Here is a 19,888-nt window from a genome sequence, read left to right as displayed (position 1 = left end):
GTACCAAGGTGCAGAACAAGGAGTGTGTAATTGAAGCGAGGGCCAAGTTCACGTTTTTCCTGCCAGAAGTTCCACATCTCCAAGGAGTGGGCATTTACTGAGTTTAATGTGGATGAATCTGAAGATATGGTGGCAGAAAAGCGGCTCGTCTTGGACGACTATGGGGTCAAACAATCCCTAATCGTGGCTCCTGAGACAGATGGCGGGCCCTGCAGTCACGAGAGCTTTGCTTTGCCCCTCCCTTACTCGCACCCACCAGTAAATCAAACTTTCCTGTCCAGAAAGAAAAGAATGAAGGAGGACATGCCACTTAGATCTACAGACATTAGAATAATAAAGGAAAGTTAGTAATAACTTTATGCAAAGACATTTGACAACTCAGATAAGAATCACAAATTTCTTGAATGTCACAAGTTGCCAGAATTTGTACAAGAAATAAAAAATTTGAATAGCTTAAATCTATTAAAGTTGTTGAATTCATAGTTAAAAACCTTTCCACTAAGAAAGCTCCTGACCCAGATGGTGTCACTGGGGAATTCTATCAAACACTTAGCAATGAAATACCGGCAATCTTAACCACTTCCTGAAAATAAATAAGGATGAATACTTCCCAACTCATTTTCAAAGCCAAGTTTCACCCTCATACTAAAACTAGACAAAGGTCCGTCTAGCCAAGGCTATGGTTTTTCCTGTGGTCGTGTACGGATGTGAGAGTTGGACTGTGAAGAAGGCTGAGCGCCGAAGAATGGATGCTTTTGAACTGTGGTGTTGGAGAAGACTCCTGAGAGTCCCTTGGACTGCAAGGAGATCCAACCAGTCCATTCTGAAGGAGATCAACCCTGGGATTTCTTTGGAAGGAATGATGCTAAAGCTGAAACTCCAGTACTTTGGCCCCCTCATGCGAAGAGTTGACCCATTGGAAAAGACTCTGATGCTGGGAGGGATTGGGGGCAGGAGGAGAAGGGGACGACAGAGGATGAGATGGCTGGATGGCATCACGGACTCGATGGAGGTGAGTCTGAGTGAACTCCGGGAGATGGTGATGGACAGGGAGGCCTGGCGTGCTGCGATTCATGGGGTCGCAAAGAGTCAGACACGACTGAGCGACTGAACTGAACTGAAATGAGCTGAAAAGCAGACAAAGCCTGGGGCTTGCTCGGTGGCCCAGCAGTTAGGACTCTGTGTCCAGCGCAGGGGACTCAGGCTTGACTCCTCGTCAGGGAGCTCAGGCCCACATGCCACAACTAAAAAGCCCATGTGCCACCACTAAGGCCCAGTGCCGCCAAATACACAGATAAACATTTTTTTAAAAAAATCAGACAAAGATTCTATTACAAGAAAACTACAGATCAGCATTGCGCCTGAACGCAGACACAGAGATCCTGGGTAAGATGCCAGCGGGGGCTCCCTGGTGGCCTAGGCTAAGAACTCAGCTTTCAGTGCAGCGGACTCGGCTCAGGGCCTGGCTGGCGAGGTAGAGCCCAAGTGCTTTGGGGCAACTAAGCCCAGGAATCACGACTGGGGAAGCCTGAGCACTGCAACCGAGGGCCGGCACGGCCGAAACAGAAGAATTAGCCAACCGAAGCCTCCCGTGCAGAGAGCAAGCAATCCACAGGGAACGAGCATCCCAGGACTACAGAGCGTGTTCTGACATGAGAGTGTCAATCTGTGTGATTCACTATTCTAATGAAACAAAAGAGAATGTATAATCCTCTCTGCTGCTGCCGCTGCTAAGCCGCTTCAGTCGTGTCCGACTCTGTGCGACCCCATAGATGGCAGCCCACCAGGCTCGCCCGTCCCTGGGATTCCCCAGGTAAGAACACTGGAGTGGGTTCCTTCTCCAGTGCATGAAAGTGAAAAGTGAAAGTGCAGACGCTCAGTCCTATCCGACTCTTAACGACCCCACGGACTGCAGCCTACCAGGCTCCTCCGTCCATGGGATTTTCCAGGCAGGAGTACTGGAGTGGGGTGCCATTATAATCCTCTCAATAGAAGCAAAAAAATCATTCTACAAAATTCCACACTCATTTATGATAGAAACTGTCAGTAAAATAGGAATGGAAACCAGCATGCTCAAAACTACAAAACATTTTTGAGAGAAATAAAGATCTCAGAAACGAAGAGCCACACCATGTTCCTGGATTGGAGGGTCCCGGTGCTCCTTGTGGCGGTCTGCACAGCCAGACTGATTGAGCAAGTGTTGTAGTGTGAGCTTTGCTTCCGAGGAACTGCAGCTCAGCCCGCTCCCTCGACCCTCACCCCTCGCCGGCTGCCAGCAGGATGCCCTGCTGTCTCTCTTGGAAGAATGTAGCAGCCTTCTGGCCAGGCCCTCCCTCCAGTCCTTCCTGAGACTTCAACCAGACAAACACCTGTGCCTGTCAAACAGGCACACACCTGGCCCTGCTCAAAACTTGAGAGCAAGCTCCTCCCTCAGCCTGAGGCCTCACCTCCACCCTTCTCTCCATGCACCCCAGGCCACTCCCCGCAGGCATGGAGAGCTCCAGGCACTGAGGGTGCCTCCCAGCCCTGCCCTGCAGCTGGCTACCCCAGGCAAATCGAAGACCACCCACCCCCACCGCCACCGCCCCCCCCGCCCGGCCTCTCTGGTGACCTTCTGAAGACCCTGTGTCGTCCGTTAGATCACTGTCAAGCCTTTCTGGTGACCTTGTGAGACCCCTGTCATCTGTCACCTCACTGCCAGGCCTCTGGTGACCTTGTGCACACCGTCCTGCCTACCTGGAGGGCAGGGATGCCCAAGGCCTCATCCTCACAAGCTCACAGAGCGGCTTCAGAATGAACGGGCCAGGGAAGCAAGGTGGTGGACAGAGCTGTGCCGATGCCGGCGGGTCCCCTCCACGGGGCTAGGGCTGAGGGCTGAGCCCACAGGACGCACACATGCCATGCGTCAGTGCCCCAGCGTCACTCCTGCCCAGGCTCCGGACCCTGCAGGGGACCCTCAGGGGTCCGCCCAACCCAGTGCTGGAGCCTCGCGAGCAGCCTCACCTCCTGGGTGGCTTGTGAAGGACCAGGAGTCCCAGGCACCCGAGGCCGGGCCCTGGCCGCCCTTTGTACAGGGGATGGGGGAGTTGGGACATTGTGCAGAGGCGTGCTCCTGAGCAAACCTCCACAGCCAGTGTCTGAGGGGCCCCGAGCACGCTGGCTCCCATGCGATTCTCAGGGCCGCGCTGTCCGGGCCCAGCAGCCTGCACCTGCTGCGAATCAGGGGAATGGCCTGAAGGTCACTGCACAGACCAGACCCGCCCTGGGCTGCGGCCAGAACCCACGGCCGCCTCTGGCTCCCCTGTGAGAAGAGGGCCCTGGGAGGGGAGGGATAGGACCCGGGGCTGCAGAGCTGAGCACTCCGCGGACTGGTGCGCCCTGCCTGCCTACAAAGCTTGTCCTCAAAGCTAGAAAAGACTGCGTCTGGTGGAGCAACCATGTCCAAGGCCGAGTGTTGGGGTCATGAAAGCCCAGAGGATCCTCGGGAACAAAGTGACTTCTCCTTTCATTTCAAAAGGCAGTAAAAGCTAGGATGAATCTGTTAAATATTAGGGAAGAAAAAGAAATTCAGGAGAACCAGATGAGGCAGACATGGGGCACTGAGCCGGGCATGCTTGTGAATGGAGAGAGAGAGATAGATAGACAGACAGGAAAAAGGGCCTGGAGCGTCTGAGAGCCTCAGCCCTGGCCTGGCTGGCCCCGTCCTGCCTCCTGCCCAGGACGTCCAGCCCCGACACCTGCTTTCAGGGAGCTAGGGTCTTGATACTCACCCTAGGAGCTCTGCCTCCCTCAAGGCTGACCTCGCCTGGGGAGGAAGGGAGGGCGGGGAGAGAGGAGGTCCAGGGTCGACTCGGCTCCCACCGAGGAGGTGCTGCCCGCTGAGTCCGGAGCAGGAAGTGGAGACCACAAGGAAACTCAGGCAGGCATTCGGGGCAAAGTCTGCTGGGAAAGTCAGGAAAGGAGGCACCTAGACCCGCCCACCTGGGTCAGCCAGGAGACGTCCCCAGGAGGGAGGCGGTCTTCACCCACCTGCATGCCCACAGAACGGGCACCCCAGGTGGGCCCCAGCCCTGGGCTCCGTGCAGTGCCCTCAGCCGGGCGCGGGTTCCGTGGAACCCAGAGCGGGGCTTGGCTCTGTGTCAGTCAGTGTGGCGGAGGGTGGGGGCAGCAGTGGGCCTGCCCCGGGCCCCAGGCCCTCCCAGAGCCTGGGGTCCTGCCTTCTGCAGCCCCGTTCCGCCCGGGAACTCTGCGCTGGGCCTGGGAGCGCGAATCAGATGTGACATTAGACAGGCCTGAGGATGCTAATGCATCAGGACCTCCAGCTGGGCAGGAGGGGATGGGCTCAGACGGTGAGGACCTTGGGCAGCAGGTCCCTGTCCCTCGTCAGGAGGCCTGGAGCTACCCCAGCAGACGCATCCAGACCGAGGACTCCAGGGCAAAGCAAAGGGAAAGAGTCTGGACACGGGATGGGCCAGAGCCTGCCCACACTTTCAGCAAGGACCCTGGAGCCCAGAGAACATGAACTGCTCTCTGACAGCTCGGCTAGGAGGTGGCTGCCCCGACTGGAACCGGCCTGCCCGGCATGGAGGCTGACCTGGGGAAAGGCCCCTCAGCTCAGCGGGCCGGTGCCTCTTGAGAAGGGATGGCACAACACCTGGGGCAGGCCCAGGGGCTGATGGCGGGAGGGGGCCTGGTGTGAGGGGCACGGAGACTGCCCCCGACGTCTCCCTGCCTCTCCATGCCCAGACACCACTTCCTCTGGCTCAGGGCACAAGGCTGGTACCAGCTGCCTCAGGCACTGGCTGCCTTTCCACCTGCGGTGGCTGTGGTCCTGGCCTTGACCCGACCCCGCCGTGGGACCTGGACGGCCCGAGGGGAACCAAGGGCAACCATGGGCCACCCTGCCAGCTCCTGGAAAAAAGTTGGCAGCGTTCCGCCCTCCTTCTGGGGTTCTGGCGCCTTGCCCGGGGGTGAAGGGCTGATGGTGATGGGCAGTGGGCAGCATCTTACTTTTCAGGCTTTTGGGAAGGGGGCTGATCCGCAGGGCCCATGCCTGAAGCCCCGGCCCTCTGTTCTCACTGAAGTCACCAGCCTCCCAGGACCAAGCGGGGAAGGGACTGCTGCTAAGTCTCTTAAATGACAGAGCTGAGACGAGGTGGCTGGCTCGAGGGCGCCCCCAGAGGCCCCCGATGGCCCGGGGGGAGCAGGCAGCCGGGGCTGGCTCGCAGTGACGCTGGTCATCCGGGCGGGGCCGTCGGGCAGGGCCGACCGCAGCGGCCTCTGAGGCTGGGGGGACCCGCGGGTCTGGGGAGGTTCCCTGCCCCCCACCCCCTGGGCCTCTCCCCCACTGACTCAGGACGAGTTCTTCTTCGAGGCTGCGGCAGCTGTAAACGGCACGCCCTGTGGAGGCTCAGAGAGAAGCTGCACCCCAGGGAAGCTCCCAGCCGACGCCGGGACCAAGAGAAAGCCCCGCAGGCCCGGGGCTTAACCAGGGACGCTGACGCCTCCAACTCCGGGAGCTGGACGTCCGCAGTTGAGGCCCAGGCCAGTCTGGCTCCCGGCGAAGGCCCCATCCTGGCTTGCAGGCGGCCACTTCTGTGTGCTCACATGAAGCTCTGCTCCTTCTTCTGAGGATGCCTGAGGTTAACACCTGCCCGGGAGACCTGCGTTTCAGCCCCACGTGGGCCCCAGGGTGTACACGTCAGATCTTCCCTTGTAAACATCCTGCACCCCAAACTTGTCTCAGCATCAGCCTCTGCGGTCTGAGAAGAGGTGATACCGTGTAGTCTGGAGCTGGGTCACCCACCGGCCCTGGGGGCAGGGAGGCGGTGGTCCTGGCACGGGGTGGTCTCGTCCTGTCCTGGCGCCGTTTGACCGGGTGGATCGGGGAGGGGCTGGGGGACAGTGGGTTTGAGATGCAGGAACAGGAGCAGCTGCAAGGGATGGGCCAGGAGGCTGGGGCCAGGGGTGAGGCTGCCGCTGGCCTCGAGGGGAGCAGCCCCAGAGCAGGGCGGGAGCAGGCCTGGGCCTGCTGACTTGCAGAGGGGGTCAGGCCCCAGAGGAAGGCCGCCTCCCCCAATGAGTGTGCACGACAGACTCCCCACCTGCTGCCACCACCAGGCCCGCAGACCCTCGCTCCGCGGCTGTGCTCAGGGAGGGGTGGGGAGGGCCAGGCCGCAGGCACTCAGGCCTGCAGCTGACACTGCCCCCGCGCTGCAGCAGGACACAGCGAGCCGCTGACCATGGACCCCTGCCAAGACCGCTCACGGTGTGCGGTGGGGTCACTTCCTGGTCTCCAAGCATGAAACTGGGATGGCTTGTGCAGACATCCAACTCCCTCTCTGGGGTCGGAGGGCAGGCAGGAAGGCCAAGGGTGAGACTGACGCCTCTGCCCCGCCCCCCAAGATGACAAATCACAGACCGTACCTTGGGGAGGGTGGGGACGGGGACCCCCCCCGAGGCACTGAAGCTGCGGGATGGTCCCCTCAGGGGCAGTGGTCCCACCCTATCTCCCCCTGACTCAGAATTGGGGTTTCCAGAGCATGCAGCCTGCTCCCAGGGAGCCGCAGACTAGTGGTGCGGCCTCGAGGGTGCAAGTCAGGAACGGGTGGGAAGACTCCCGCCAGGACCAGAGGCCCTGCAGCCCCTCCCAGGAAATGACGTTGTAACTCGGGACAAGGAGCCCAACAGGGCAGGCACCCCGACCACAGTGACAACATGGTGCGGAGTCGGGGGACGCGTGGGGACAGGAGACACGCCAGGCCAAGGTCAGGGCCCCCACTCCAAAGGGGTTAGGGGTTTGGGGGCCCGGGGTCGAGGCCTGCAGGGACACCCCTGCCAAGTCACAAGCAGAGGGCTGCAGCCTGCAGCTCCGACACGGCCACTGGGCAGCGTCCACCCCTGAGCGCCACCGGCCGGGAGACAGGAGACTGGACACGGTCGGAGGGGGGGACCTGTGTGGATGGAAACCCTCCAGCTCCCGCCCAAGACCTGCCCTGCGCCCACCTTCTCCCACCCACCACCTCCTCCCCTCACCAGCCCTGCCTGGCCCCGCATCACCCCCCGAGTGTCAGCGGCCGGTGTGAGCCCCCACCTGCTCCTGCTGGCCACCTGAACCCGCTGGACACTGCTCAGTGCTCGTGTTTATTTATAAACTGGATCCTAAAAATGTTTCTAACAAATAGTTCAAACAAGGTGTGTCCCGACGCACTCCATCCGCTGTATGGCCTGTTTCCTGGGCAGTGGAGAGACCACGTGGAGGATTCCAGGAGGCTCAGCCACAAGGACCCTGGTGCCCGCCTGGGCTCTTCCCGCGCCTGTTAGACCGCAGGGCTGCTGCTCCTGGGACATGCGCAGGCCGGCCACCGTGGGTCACCAGAGCCCGCACACAGGGTCAGCCGCTCAGGCTTTCATCACCGCCATGAAGGAGGCCTGCGGATGGAGGGCGCGAGGGCTGGGAGGCGCTGCCCCGGCTGGCGGGAGACGACCAGCCTCCTCACCTACTGCGGGGCTGCCACCACCCTGAGAATCTCTGCCTGGGGCTCCCGGGGGGGACGAGGGCCCCTTCTGTCCGAGGGCCCAGCCTAGCCTGTGGGGTGGCTGCTGGGAGGGTCTGGGAGGCAGCAAAGACCCCAGGGCACTGGGAGAGCCCTCCCCTCTGCACCCAACACGCACCTCCTGGAGGGGCTGCCCCAGCATCTCCTGGCTGTGAATGGAGCGCCTGCACGAGAGGATGCCACTGTCACCCTGGGCCTCCCCGCACCCTGGGGGCGTGGGGTGGGGGGCAGTGAGCTCCAGGCCCCTCACCCTGGGCCTCCCCGCACCCCGGGGGCATGGGGTGGGGGGCAGTGAGCTCCAGGCCCCTCACCCTGGGCCTCCCCACACCCCGGGGGCATGGGGTGGGGGGCAGTGAGCTCCAGGCCCCTCACCCTGGGCCTCCCCGCACCCCGGGGGCATGGGGTGGGGGGCAGTGAGCTCCAGGCCCCTCACCCCTGGGCTTCCCATACCCCAGTGGGCGTGGGGGACAGTGAGGACCAGGCCCCTCACCCTGGGCCTCCTTGCAACCCAGGGAGTGGGGGGCAGTGAGCTTCAGGCCCCTCACCCTGGGCCTCCCCACAATCTGGGGCGTGGGGTGTGGGGGGCAGTGAGCTCCAGATCCCTCACCCTGGGCCTCACTGCACACCAGTGCATGGGGTGGGGGGCAGTAAGCTCCAGGCTCCTCACCCCTGGGCCTCCCGTACCCCGGTGGGTGTGGGGGGCAGTGAGTTCTAGGGCTCTCACCTGAGGCCTCCCCGCACCCCGGGGGCGTGGGGTGGGGGGCAGTGAGCTCCAGGCCCCTCACCCCTGGGCCTCCCATACCCTGGTGGGTGTGGGGGACAGTGAAGACCAGGCCCCTCACCCTGGGCCTCCCCACACCCCAGGGAGTAGGGGGCAGTGAGCTCCAGGCCCCTCACCCTGGGCCTCCCCACACCCCAGGGAGTAGGGGGCAGTGAGCTCCAGGCCCATCGGCTCTCCTCCCACAGGCCTCGTGCTCTGCAGGACAGGTGTGAGTCGGGGTGTGTGGGTCGCTGGGAAAGAACCAGGGGTGGGGGTGCTGGGGACACGCCCCACACCCGCACACAGCCGCGTGGACAGGCGCCCACCTGTCGATTCTGGTCTCCACGGTCACCGTAAAGGCGCCCTCTGTGTCTGGCAGGTAGGTGGAGGGCACGATGCAATAGGCGCCGGCAGGCAGGTGGCAGAGCCGGCTCACCTCCTGGGCATAGCAGTGTGGCACGCAGCTCAGCAGAGGCTCCTGCAGCAGCAGGGAGGATGCGTCCTGGCCCCCGCCATCTGCTGGAACCTGGGGGAGGCCGGGGCTCAGATAGCAGGCCCGCTTGTGGGTGACCGGACTGGCTGCGGCCGCCAGAACCGCAAAGGCCTGTCCCCTTCCTGCAGCCTTGACCCGGCTTCCTTCCCGGCAGGACTGCCCTGGCTGGGGACAGCCGGCAGTCAGCCTGGCCCTTGTCACACGCCAGGCTGCTCACTGGGCCCCACCGCCCATGTGGCCCCGTGCCCAGTGACCTGAAGAAGCGCTGCCGTGCTGGCTGCCCCAGGCGGGCATCTCACTGTCCGTGCCCTGGCCCTTCTCTCGAAGCCCCTGGGGACCTGCCCCGGGTGGCCTGGGTGGAGCACGGCCAGTGTGGTGCCCACAGCAGTTGGGAGCCCAAGAGCACAGGAGCTTCTTGAGGAGAGCCGCCCCCAAGGCCCCATGACAGCACGGCTCTGGGCCACCTTCTGCCCATACCCTCCTCGGGGCACCGGCCCCTGCCCAGCCCCATCCTCAAGCGGGGCCCACAGAAGGGGTGGGGAGTTTGCGACCTCTGGCACTTCACCTCCCCCCCAATACTCCAAATGCAGGTCTGCAAAGGACGTCCTGCCTGTATTTCAGGGCAGACTGAGGCCGGGAAGGCACTCTGGGTGGTGCTGTGACTCCCGGGCCATCTCCCGGCCGCCTGCCACCTGGCCACCCAGGGCCAGTCTGCCCTCTGTGGGGCCCCGGCTCCCGGCCACGTGGGGCTGGGGACATGGCACTCTCTCCCAAGAGCCTCCCTCCTCTCCTGCTGGGGACTCGGCCCACCTTGAACTCCTGGGCTCTGAGCGCCTCGGGGCCGCGCTCTACGCTTCCTTTCTGACCCAGAAGCGCTCATGGGCAGGTAGAGCATCCGTCTGTCCTGTCTGGGGCGGTGTGGGCCGCCCCTCCCTCCCTGCTTGTCCCCACGAGCTGAGGCCCCCGCTGGTCCAGGCACTAGGTGGGTGGGGGCCGGGGACTCATGTGGCCTTCGGGAGGCTCCCGCTCAACCCTGTGCCCAGCACACCCTGTGGGGGCTCCTGGCTGCAGGCACAGTTCTGGGGGCAGCTCAGGACTCAGGGGGGCTTCCCTGGTGGCTCAGCTGGTAAAGAATCCGCCTGAAATGCAGGAAACCTGGGTTCGATCCCAGGGTTGGAAACACCCCCTGGAGAAGGGAAAGGCTACCCCCTCCAGTATTCTGACCATGAGAATCCAGGTCGCAGAGTCGGACACAACAGAGCCCACTTTCACACCGCACACAGGACCCAGCGTCCAGCTGCTCTGAGCCCAGGTGTGGACAAGCCTGCCTGGCTGCCGGTGCCCCCGCGCCCCCGGCCCCGCGCGCCGCGCCCGCCGCCTGCCTGGAAAACGTGGAAGCCGATGGGGAGGCACTGGTGGTCGCGGCAGTGCTGGCGCAGGGAGATGCGCACGCAGCGCGGGCCCGCGCCCGCCGGCACTGACAGCGGGAAGCGGGGGTTGCTGGCGTAGGAGGCGAAGTTGCGGCTGCCCCCAGCAGTTTGGCCGGCTCTCCAGGAGCCCCGCAGCCGCACAGTCTCCCACTCGCCCGCCGGCGGCGCCTCCCGGCGGCCGGGGCTTGGGGCGGCCGGCTGGACGGCGCTGCGGGGACCAGCAAGAGGGGCTGGTGAGCGAGGCGCCAGCAAGGGACTACCCCGCCCCGCCCCCTGCCCGCCCCGCCCCGCCCCCTGCCCGCCCCGCCCCTCACCTGAGGGCGACTCTCCCGGTGGAGAAGACGCGGAGCAGGAACCGCCCTGGCGCGTCCTTCAGGAAGGTGCTGGGCACGGCCAGGTAGAAGCCCGGGCCGAGCTCACAGTGCAGGTGCACCTCACGGTCGTAGGCATGGCACGCGGTGCCCGCCACGGGGGGCGCCGACAGGGCCCTGGGCAGGTTGACCCGCCGCTTCTCCACCTGCAGGAAGGCCCCGGGGCGCCCGTCAGAGCCGGAGGCCCCCGGGGAGTACCCAGGCCTTCGGGTCCCTCCCTGAGAACCTGTAGCTGCGTCCCACGTGAGACACACGTGCCGGTAAAGACCCGTGGCTGACGCCACCTGGGCCTGCCAGGCTTGCCAGCAACGCGGTGACCCACGAACCGGGACCTCCCATCCGCACTGGAGGGAGGGGGCTCAGGGAGCGGACAGGAGCTCCCAGGGGCACGTGGGCAGCAGCAGAGCCGGGCGCTGGCCGGGACCGCCCCTGGAGCCCTCCCAGCAGCTCTGCTCACAGGAGGGGCCCCCCCAGCCAGGCTCCTTCCCTGCTGTTTGCCTTTGGCCAGAAGACACAGCCAGGCCTGGGGAGGGAGGCGCATCCTGTGGACTCAGATCTGATGGGGTGGGGGTAGAAAGGGGCCTTCGAGGGCTCCGGGGGCTCAGGCCTCCACGTCCCACGGGGTAGGGTGCCAGGTGGGGCTACCTTCCAGAGGTGCAGGCCCACGGCCTGGTAGTCTCTGCCCGGGCAGCCAGCTGTGCGCCCCCGGGGCCTCTGCAGGACGCCCAGGTACACCTCGCTGGGCTCGCAGACCCGCAGCCAGAACTTGGGGTTGCTGGGGAAGCCGCTGTTGTTCCGGCAGCCTCCTGCAGACTGGCCCTTGACCCAGGCCCCGGGCAACTCCTGAGTGTGGCACAGCACCTTTCCTGGGCGGGAATACACTGCTCAGACACAGGGACGGGGTCCCCCTCACGCCCCCAGCCCCACCTTGACATCAGGACCCCTGCACCATGAGGACCTCCCACCCGGTCACCTGTCCCCTCCAGGGCAGCGGGGATGAGGCCATTGCTCCGCCCTCGAGAGAAGCCGGGGGGGCAAGAGTGGAGTCGGGGGGCCCGCCCCCCTTCAGAAGGCGGGCGGTCTGCCCGGGCCTCCCTCACCTGAGTGCAGGCTCTGCAGGTGGCCAGCCTCCGTGCTGGGGAAGCCGATGGTGACCTCGTCAAACTCCCGCAGAAACTCGTCCTCCTCCACCCAGAACTCCCCGTCCTGCAGCTGCGACAGCAGCTCGGCCTGGGCCGCCGGCTCCACCTGGCTCCACCCTTCGCCGCTGCAAGGAACCCCCTTCAGCGGAGCGGAAGCCCAGGAGCAAGCGCCCACCTGCAGCCCAGGGGCCATCCTCCGTCCGTGGGTGCCCTCAGCACAGGCCCCGCCCCTCAGCGTCACTGGGGTCCCGGGGTCCAGCAGGAAGCCAGCCTCCCAAGGCCGTCCGGGGCCCTGCACAGAGCAGGCGGCCCACAAGCAGGTACCAGGGGGGCCTTGCTGGAGGCCAAGCAGGCACTGTCCTGACCCTGGTCCAAGCCGCAGGCACTGGGCACGCACCATCGAGACGGCTCTGGGCCACGGCGGCCCCGCCCCACCCCACGGCCCACCGCGGGCAGAGGGAGGCCCAGAGCGCCCGCTTGCACTCACCCCTCCCTCCAGGGCCCCTGCCAGCACCGCCGGCCCCAGGGGTTCTGAATGCGCAGCAGCAGGACACTCCGGCCAGCCCGATCCTGGAGCTCGTGCAGATCCGACACGATGAAAGCATGAAACTCGCCCAGCTCCCGGGTCCCTGGGGGAGGAACAGCCGCAAAGTCCACACTGAGCGGACACACAGCCCACCCAGCTGCACTGCACGGGCACTGTATCCTGACCAGGGCGGGCAAGTCAGCTGGGGCGTGACTGTATCCTGACCATGGCGGGCAAGTCAGCTGGGGCGTGACCTGATCCAGCGTGGGGCCACTGGGAGCGCCTGGCCGTGGATTTGGGCTCAGCTGCCACCAGCCCTGCTACCCATCGCCTTCTCTGGGCCTTGGTCCTCGCTCAGATGACACTTTGGACAAAAGTCCGTTACAGAAATAACCTTAAATATGAAAGCAGTTGTGCACAAAGATGCTCACTGCAATGTCATCTCTAACAGCGTGAGACTGGAAAGACCGTAACTATCGGACACTAAGGGACGGATTCAGAAAAGCACGGCAGATACAGGGATTAAGTAGAATCCTGACAAAGTCCACACGGCGCACAGAGTGATACGTAACACAGGACACGAGCGTCTCACGAAGAAAACAGCTGAGAAAGGGCACCAAGTCAGGGTGATCAAGCTTGGGTGACTTTTTCTTTCAACAGACTTGCTTCGTGAGCACATGTATCACTAACATGGAAACCTGAGTGCTGGTTTTGCCCGGTCACCAGCTGTGCCAGAGATGGTGCCACCACTCTGCGTGCCTGGGACCCCAGTGCAGATGCCCTCTCGCCCTGGAGGCCAGTGCCGGTCAAGGGAAGGCGGGACACTGCCCTCCGGAGAAGGCTGGTCAGGAGGGAAGGGCACACCTGGGACCCCAGCTCTGAGGACAGAAGTCCTCTCTCGACTCAGTCCCAACAGGACCCGAGTATCAAGCTCCAGCAGGAGCCAGCAAGGGCTCAGGTGAGCAGGCCCGCGAGGGCGCCACCCGCTCCACACTACCTGTCCTGGGGCCGAGCACCGAGCAGCTCAGCAGACAGCGGTCCTTCAAGCTGAGCAGCTGCCGGCAAGTCCTGCGTTCCGTGCCGCGGGGCCTGTCCTGCTGGCCACTGGATCCAGCCACGTCCTTCAGGTTCCACCTTTCGGCCAGGCCACCAGTGAGGTCCACCAGGGCGTCTGCCACCTGCCCTGCCCACAGCTGTTCATAGGAGCCGTGGACCCTGGGGAGACAGCCAGGTGGCGTGAGGCCCGGCACTGGGCCCCCAGGCCTCCTGCCCCCCTGGCCTGCCTCTGACCCACCTGGATCACCTCTCTTTCCACCCCGCCCTGTCCCCACCACGTCCAGGCACAAGCTCGCCTCCAGGGCACAATGCCCACGCAGGCACCAGCAGAGTGGGCACAGTGGCCGTGGGCACCCACCCCTCTGCCTCTCGTGATCAAGGCCCTGGGCCCAACGGGAGGCTGACGGAGGGGCTCACTCCTGCAGCAAAGGCCCACCTCCCGACCCAGCCTCCTTCAGCACGACCACCAGCGAGTGCGTCCAGAGAGGGCATCCATGGTCTCAGGACCACGACAGACAAGCCTGACGCCTCGGACGCCTCACTCCTTCCCAGAGACCTGCAGAGAGGCCGCCCGTCCCCAGAGAACCAGGTGGACAGAGAGACTTGTCTCGCTTGGGTTTGAGGAGAGAGGACAACATACACCCTCTCTCTAGAGGCGGTGCTCCCGTGCCTGACTGTGACATGAGGGCAGGGCGAGGGTGCAGCAGCCCATGGGCCAAGCCTCAGAGCTGCGGTGTCTGGACGGGCCAGCCCACCCTGGAGGCCCTCAGAGCCCACAAGGGTGCCGCGGCCCGGGACCCCCACCCGCCTGCCCGCCCAGCCCATCCACGCCGGCTGGCGTACTTGGCGTAGACCTTCTCCAGCAAGGGGAGCCAGAACACGTCCTCTCTCTGGCACCGGGAGAAGCAGAGTCTCCCTGCAAGACAAGGCAGACGGTCATCCACGGTCACCTCCACCCAGCGTCCAAACTGCCAGACTCGACAGGTGAAGGAGCCCCGGTACGTCTGGTCGAGCCAGCTCGGCTGTCCTGGAGGGAAGACCTAGCGCGCGTGGGGGGAGGCAAAAAGGAGACGGTGAGAGAAGGCCCAGGCGGTGCGTCCCGGCCCTGGCCAGAGCGTGACCGCGCCAGACGCTGCCGCCCCCCCCCCCCCGGCACGCGCCTCACTGTCCGGCTCGTGCGAACACCACTTGGGGGACAGAAGGTCACAGACCTTCCAGTGAAAGGTGCCAGGGCCGCTGTGAGCGACCGGTGCCTCCCAAAGCTCTAGCCAGCCATCATGAGCTTGTGCCCCCCGGTAGCACGGGCCCTGAGTCCACGGCAAGCGTGACTTCAGAGGCCTGCATGGTGGAGGTGGCAGCTACCCCAGCTGGAGCCTGGGCACTCAGTGCCACCAGCGCCCGGCCTGTGCTCACGGCTGGGGCTGCGACTCTGGCCCAGGGCTGAGACAGGAGGGGGTCTACACCCAGACAGCCCCATTGCATCCCGGCTCTGCCCTTGTCAGCTGGGACGTGACCATGGTTTCAGCGCCTCGTTTGTAAGAGGGGGTCCAGGCCAGCAAGGCCTGTGAGAATGAAAGCTGGCAACTGTGGTGGGCTTGGCCCGGCACCGGGGACATGGGGGCCGCTGGGAAAGGGGTCAACACTGCTGCTTTCACTGGCCACACTCAGCCAGGCCGCGAGCGCTCCTGGGGAAGGAGTCTGAGTAGCCTCCTATTCCTGTGGGGTCCACCTACATCTGAGACAGTTCTAACCACCTTTTGCCAATTGATATTCAAAATCTATAAGAAAAGAGAACCACCACCCCAACTAGCCAGGAAACTTACTCCAAACGAGCACAGGGTCCCTCAACTGTCCCTCTCCTACTTTGGGCTGGCATGTTTGTCTTTTTCTTCCAAATGCCTGCCTGGGACTTCCCTGGTGGTCGGGGGCTAAATCTTCGTGCTCCCAACTCAAGGGGCTTGGATTTAATCCCTGGTCAAGGAACTACATCCTACATGCTGCAACTAAAACCCAGTGCCGTCAAATTAAAACACATATGTACACGTGTGTGTGCACGCGCGTGTGTCACACACACGCGGCTGGCCCAGGGCTTGGGAGATAGTGGAGCGGGTGCAGCAGAAAGCGCCCTGCCAGCCCCTGCGGGGGAGGGGGCCGCTGGGCCTGATGGCGGAGCCCCCTCCCCACCCTGCTTCCTTCCTACGCGGTCAGACAGGAAGAGAGAGGAGAGGAGGCCGCGGGCGGCAGGCAGACACCTGGTCCAGGAGGCGGCGGCTCTTCTGCAGGGCGGCGCAGGCACACAGGAACCAACAGTCCCCCAGCAGCCCTTGCTTCACCTGCCCTTCCTGCGGGCTACCTGCAAACAGCCGGGGCGTGGCGCAGATTTCCTGAAATAAAGAAAATCGTCCAGAGTGACATCGTGCTCGGGGGCTGGCCGGGAAACCAAGAGCAGAGGCCCCGTGTGACAGGGTCGGGGAGGAGCTCTTCCGGTCATCCACGCTGCCTAAGAGGGCACGGGAAATGGCTGGCCTCTTGCGGCCGTACCCGTCAGCCCCTCCAGGCTGTACATCAGCCTGTCCAGCTTGGATTCTGGGCTCCCTGTCTCCGCCCACCTTCCTTGATTGGCACCCCCCCCCCCCAACTCTGGACAAATCCTACCACCTCTTTGTGCAACAGTGAAATGTTGGTCTAGAAAACGGTTTCCCTTTCAATTCACAAAGGCAGGTCTCAAGGGGGGCTTCCGTACTGCCTCTCTACAAGGCTCGGCTCTCCACACCCCAGACGAGTTGACCTTCCTCCTGCTCTCCTCACAACACCCAGGTCCCTCTGAGCGGCGGCTGTGCCCAGGGCCCCACCAGAAGCCCCCTGACCTGACCCCTGCTGCTCTCAGTGTCTGAGTCCATACACGCCCCCGACCTCCCCCAGCCCTGCAGGCGGGATCCCACCCGCACAGGCCTGGGAGAGGAGGCCCGCCGCCTCTGACACACTGTCCCCGGGCACTGCTTCCATCTCCTCCGAGAGCTGCTTCCCCCACTTCCCTCCTCCCTCCCGTTTCTTACAACACCCTTGCTTCCGAGCAGGCCCACAGCCCCAAAACCGCTCTGCATCAGTGTCACCTCCGAGTCGTCACCACCCACGGGCATCCTCTGCTCCTCTTTCCTGACACAGCGGCATCAGAACTGCAGCTCCCCCGTGCCCAACAGCCCCCCTCCCGGAATCCACAACTCCACTGTGCTCTGCCTGTCCTCTCCCCTCACTGCCTGCTGCTTCTCAAGTCTGCTTGTCAAGGCACCTGCGGTTCCTTAAGGCTTGATTTCAAGCTGTCTCTTCTTCTCTGCCCCTACTTTCTCCGAGATGCCCTCCCAAACTCCAGACAGTAAGCCATCTGTTCCATCCCCGTTCCCAGGAGCATCATCTAACCCCGCTCCTCCTGAGCTCCTGGCTCTCACACTCACTTGCCTACCGTCAGCTCCGCTTGAACCTGTGAGAGCAAAACCCAAGCCTACACTTACAGCCCACCTCCCGTTTCTGCAGCATATCAGCCAGGACCCCCACTCCCCAGGTGCTCAGGCTAGAAATCTAGAAGTTCTTGATCCCCCCTTCATCCTCACTCTCTACTTCCAGTTGGTCACGGAGACCTATGACTCCTGGCTTGGACATCTCCCTTAAATCCGCCCACGCCAGAGCCCCAGCCTGAGGCTGCCGCACTGGTCTGAGCCCCTGCCTCTTTTCTGCAGGACCACTGCAACGGCCACCTGCACTCTTGCCCTCTGTACACCCGGCCGAAGTGGGAGCTTCTTAAAACATAAACCCAACCCAATCACTCCTCTGCTAAAAACACCCTAATGGTCTCCCACTGCACCTAGAGTCCACTGGCCCTGCTGATCAGGCTTGTGGCCCCTTGGCACCTCCATGGCAAACAGGCCCTCGGTGCTGTCCAAGGAAAGCCAGTTCTGGCTCTCTTCCAGGGAGGGTGCATGCTGAGGTCTCCACAAGGTTGCTCTGGGGACAGCCTTATTCAGGGGATACTCCGTTTCTAAAGCTATCAGCATAGCACACTGGGCCGGAGCATGCCTCTAAATTGCCACCTTGAGATGTTTACACCTGAAAGGGCATGAGGTTCACCACACGAGCGTGCAGAACAAAACGGCAGTGGCTCTGCAGGCTCAGTCTGGCCCTTCCAGAGGAGCAGGAGAAACAGAACAAGGCCGCTTGTGGTCAGAAGAGCCCTACAGACTAGAAACCCTTCACAGGAGACCCAAGTGGGGCTGAGTGCCGTGTGCCGAAGCGCCCAGCTCGCGCGACCGTGAATCCCCTGCAGAAGGGAGCGCTCTCAGGCGGGGGCTGTGAGCTCGGTCCAGCACACTCGGAGCTGGCTGAGGGGTGGGCTGGGGAGCCCTCTCCTGAGGACAGCGGGAAGCGGGCCTGGAAACGCGGCGCCAGACCCCTGAGAGCCCCGCGCGCCACCCCCCTCCCCGCCCCCGCCCGCCCCACCTGGGGCCGTCTCCAGGTGATCTCCTCCCGGAACTGGGCCAGCGGCGTGGAGAAGCTGGAGAAGAGCGAGGAGTCCGCGGCCGGGAAGGCGGCGTCGCGGAAGAGCTCCTTGGCCGGCGCCCGCATCTTGGGCACCCCGGGCGCCCATCTGCAGCCCGTGACCCGGTGCCGAACGCAGCCGAGCGGGCGCGCGGCCCCGGAGGGAAGGGCGAACCGGCCGCGCGCGGCCCCACTTGCCCGCGCCCGCTTGCCCGGCCCGGCTCGGCCCCCCGACCCCCCCAGCCCCGCTGCACCCGCAGCACCCCCCGGCCCGGGTGCCCCCCCGGCCCGGGTGCCCCTCCGCCCCGTCGCCCCGGTAACCGTCGTCCCAGCAACCAACCAGGCGCGGCGCCCCTGGTCACGTGGCAGGATGGCCCCTCCTCCGGGCGCCGGAAGTCGCGTCTCCGAGCCGCGCGGCCGTGTCGGTTGTGCCTCTCCTTTCAGGGTTGGGGGGGCGGGGGCCGCTTGGAGGTGTCTCAGCCGAGACTCACGCCTGGGACGCCTGGGAGTCCGTTGCAGGCGTCTCCTCGAACCTGTGTGGTTCGGCCGGGGCGTGGGGACAGCCTCCTGAGGCTGAAGGGACCGGCGGAGGCCGCCTCGGACGACGTCGAGCCTCGGACTACAGGTCCCAGCGTGCCGCGCTGCCTCCCACAATGCACTTCTCCGGGCCCCGCCGCTGGGGTGTCTGGGAGCCAATTGGACGCCTTCGGGAAGGCGGGCTGTAGGCCGTCCGGTGTCCGCTGCCGCTGCGGCTGTGTGCTGGGGTCCGGGGAAGTGTGGCAGCCCCGGGACGGCCGTCCCAGGCCTGAGAGGCCGGCTGCGGCTAGACACCCTGGACCGTGAGTCGGCAGGCTGGAGCGCAGTGCTGGTTCCCAGACGGCCGGCCATCTAGGTGGTCCTGGAGGGCTGGACAGGGACCCGCTGGGCTTGCGGTTGCAGCTCATGGCCGCTCAGCGCTGCGGGTTGGTGAGGACGCCGACTTCAGGATCTGCTCGAGGAAACTGCCCTTCCTCGGGAAGGAGGGCAGGCAGCCACCCTGGCGCTTGTTCTCCGGCTGCCTCTCCAGGCCTGCTTCGCTGCGGCTGGACCCTTCACAGAGGGCCGCGCGGGGGCAGGTGGGGAGGACCCAGTCCTCGGACAGCTCTCTGCTACCACCTGAAGCTCAGATTTCGCGTCCTCAGGCCGTCTTTGCTCAGCCCCCGCATACGCAGGGTGGTCAGATCAGATCCCCACAGGCCCTCCCGCTGATGAGACACTGAGCCTGATCCAAGAACGCCCGCCGACCTTGCTCCAGAGCCTCCAGTGTGAGGCTGTGACAGCTGCGGCTCCTCCCTCTGAGGCCCCCATGGGGCCTGCATGAGGAGCAGCTGCTAGTGGTGATGTGACCTGGGCTACCTCGAACCCACCAGGCCCCAGCCCCTTGGTTTGGGGGCTAGGGTCCTCATCTCTTCTGAGGTTCTGGAACCTCAGCATCATCTGACATCTACCCCCTGCAAAGCTTACTTCATGACAGTTTACCCTGAAGCACTGACTCTTAACAGGAGATGTTTTATGGCAGGCTGGATGCTGCACCGTAGCTGGAGGGAGTCAGGAATGGCCCAGGAGCTGCTTCATGTGGGTGTCCTAAAGGATTAGGGGACAGATTTGGCTACCCTGGGGTGTTGCGCAACTGGTCTGCTCCAGGTAACACAAGGGTGGTTAGCAGATGAGCTGGGACCAGCCCAAGAACTGGACTCCAAGTAGGGGCCTCTGCTGGGCCTCTTAACCCTGGCTTGCAAGCTCTGGAGAGCAGGCAGCTTCCTGTGGGCACATCGGTGTCCGGGGCTGGGCTTATGCCCAGAGAAGCAGCAGGAGACAGTTGGTTTGGGGCAGGGAGCAGCCCACAACCGTAGGGAAGAGTTTGTGACCAGCACTGAGATGGCTGAAGGCAGCTAGCTCTCCTGTCGGCCTGCCTGGCACAGCTCCTCCGGGGCCACACTTACCTGTGAGCCCTTCAGGGTCCCATTCCCCACCCCCTGGGTGTG

The 19,888-nt window shown here is 64.0% G+C and overlaps 1 protein-coding gene across 1 annotated transcript; it reads right to left on the bottom strand.

The window, feature by feature from the left end:
- Positions 1–7,213: 7,213 nt before the first annotated feature.
- Positions 7,214–17,951, bottom strand: CAPN10 (calpain 10). Its single transcript, XM_068965680.1, has 12 exons — positions 17,826–17,951; positions 15,587–15,718; positions 14,178–14,374; positions 13,276–13,493; positions 12,240–12,381; positions 11,711–11,877; positions 11,256–11,476; positions 10,554–10,756; positions 10,192–10,447; positions 8,643–8,842; positions 7,675–7,720; positions 7,214–7,431 (listed from the first exon to the last, which is right to left on the bottom strand). Exons 1-12 carry the CDS (start codon positions 17,949–17,951, stop codon positions 7,402–7,404), a joined length of 1,938 nt encoding a protein of 645 aa, XP_068821781.1. The 3' UTR covers positions 7,214–7,401.
- Positions 17,952–19,888: the final 1,937 nt, after the last annotated feature.

The sequence above is a fragment of the Capricornis sumatraensis genome, chromosome 2 (genome assembly GCF_032405125.1).
Source record: "Capricornis sumatraensis isolate serow.1 chromosome 2, serow.2, whole genome shotgun sequence".
Classification (NCBI taxonomy): Eukaryota; Metazoa; Chordata; class Mammalia; order Artiodactyla; family Bovidae; genus Capricornis; species Capricornis sumatraensis.
This window is presented reverse-complemented; position numbering and strand designations above follow the sequence as displayed.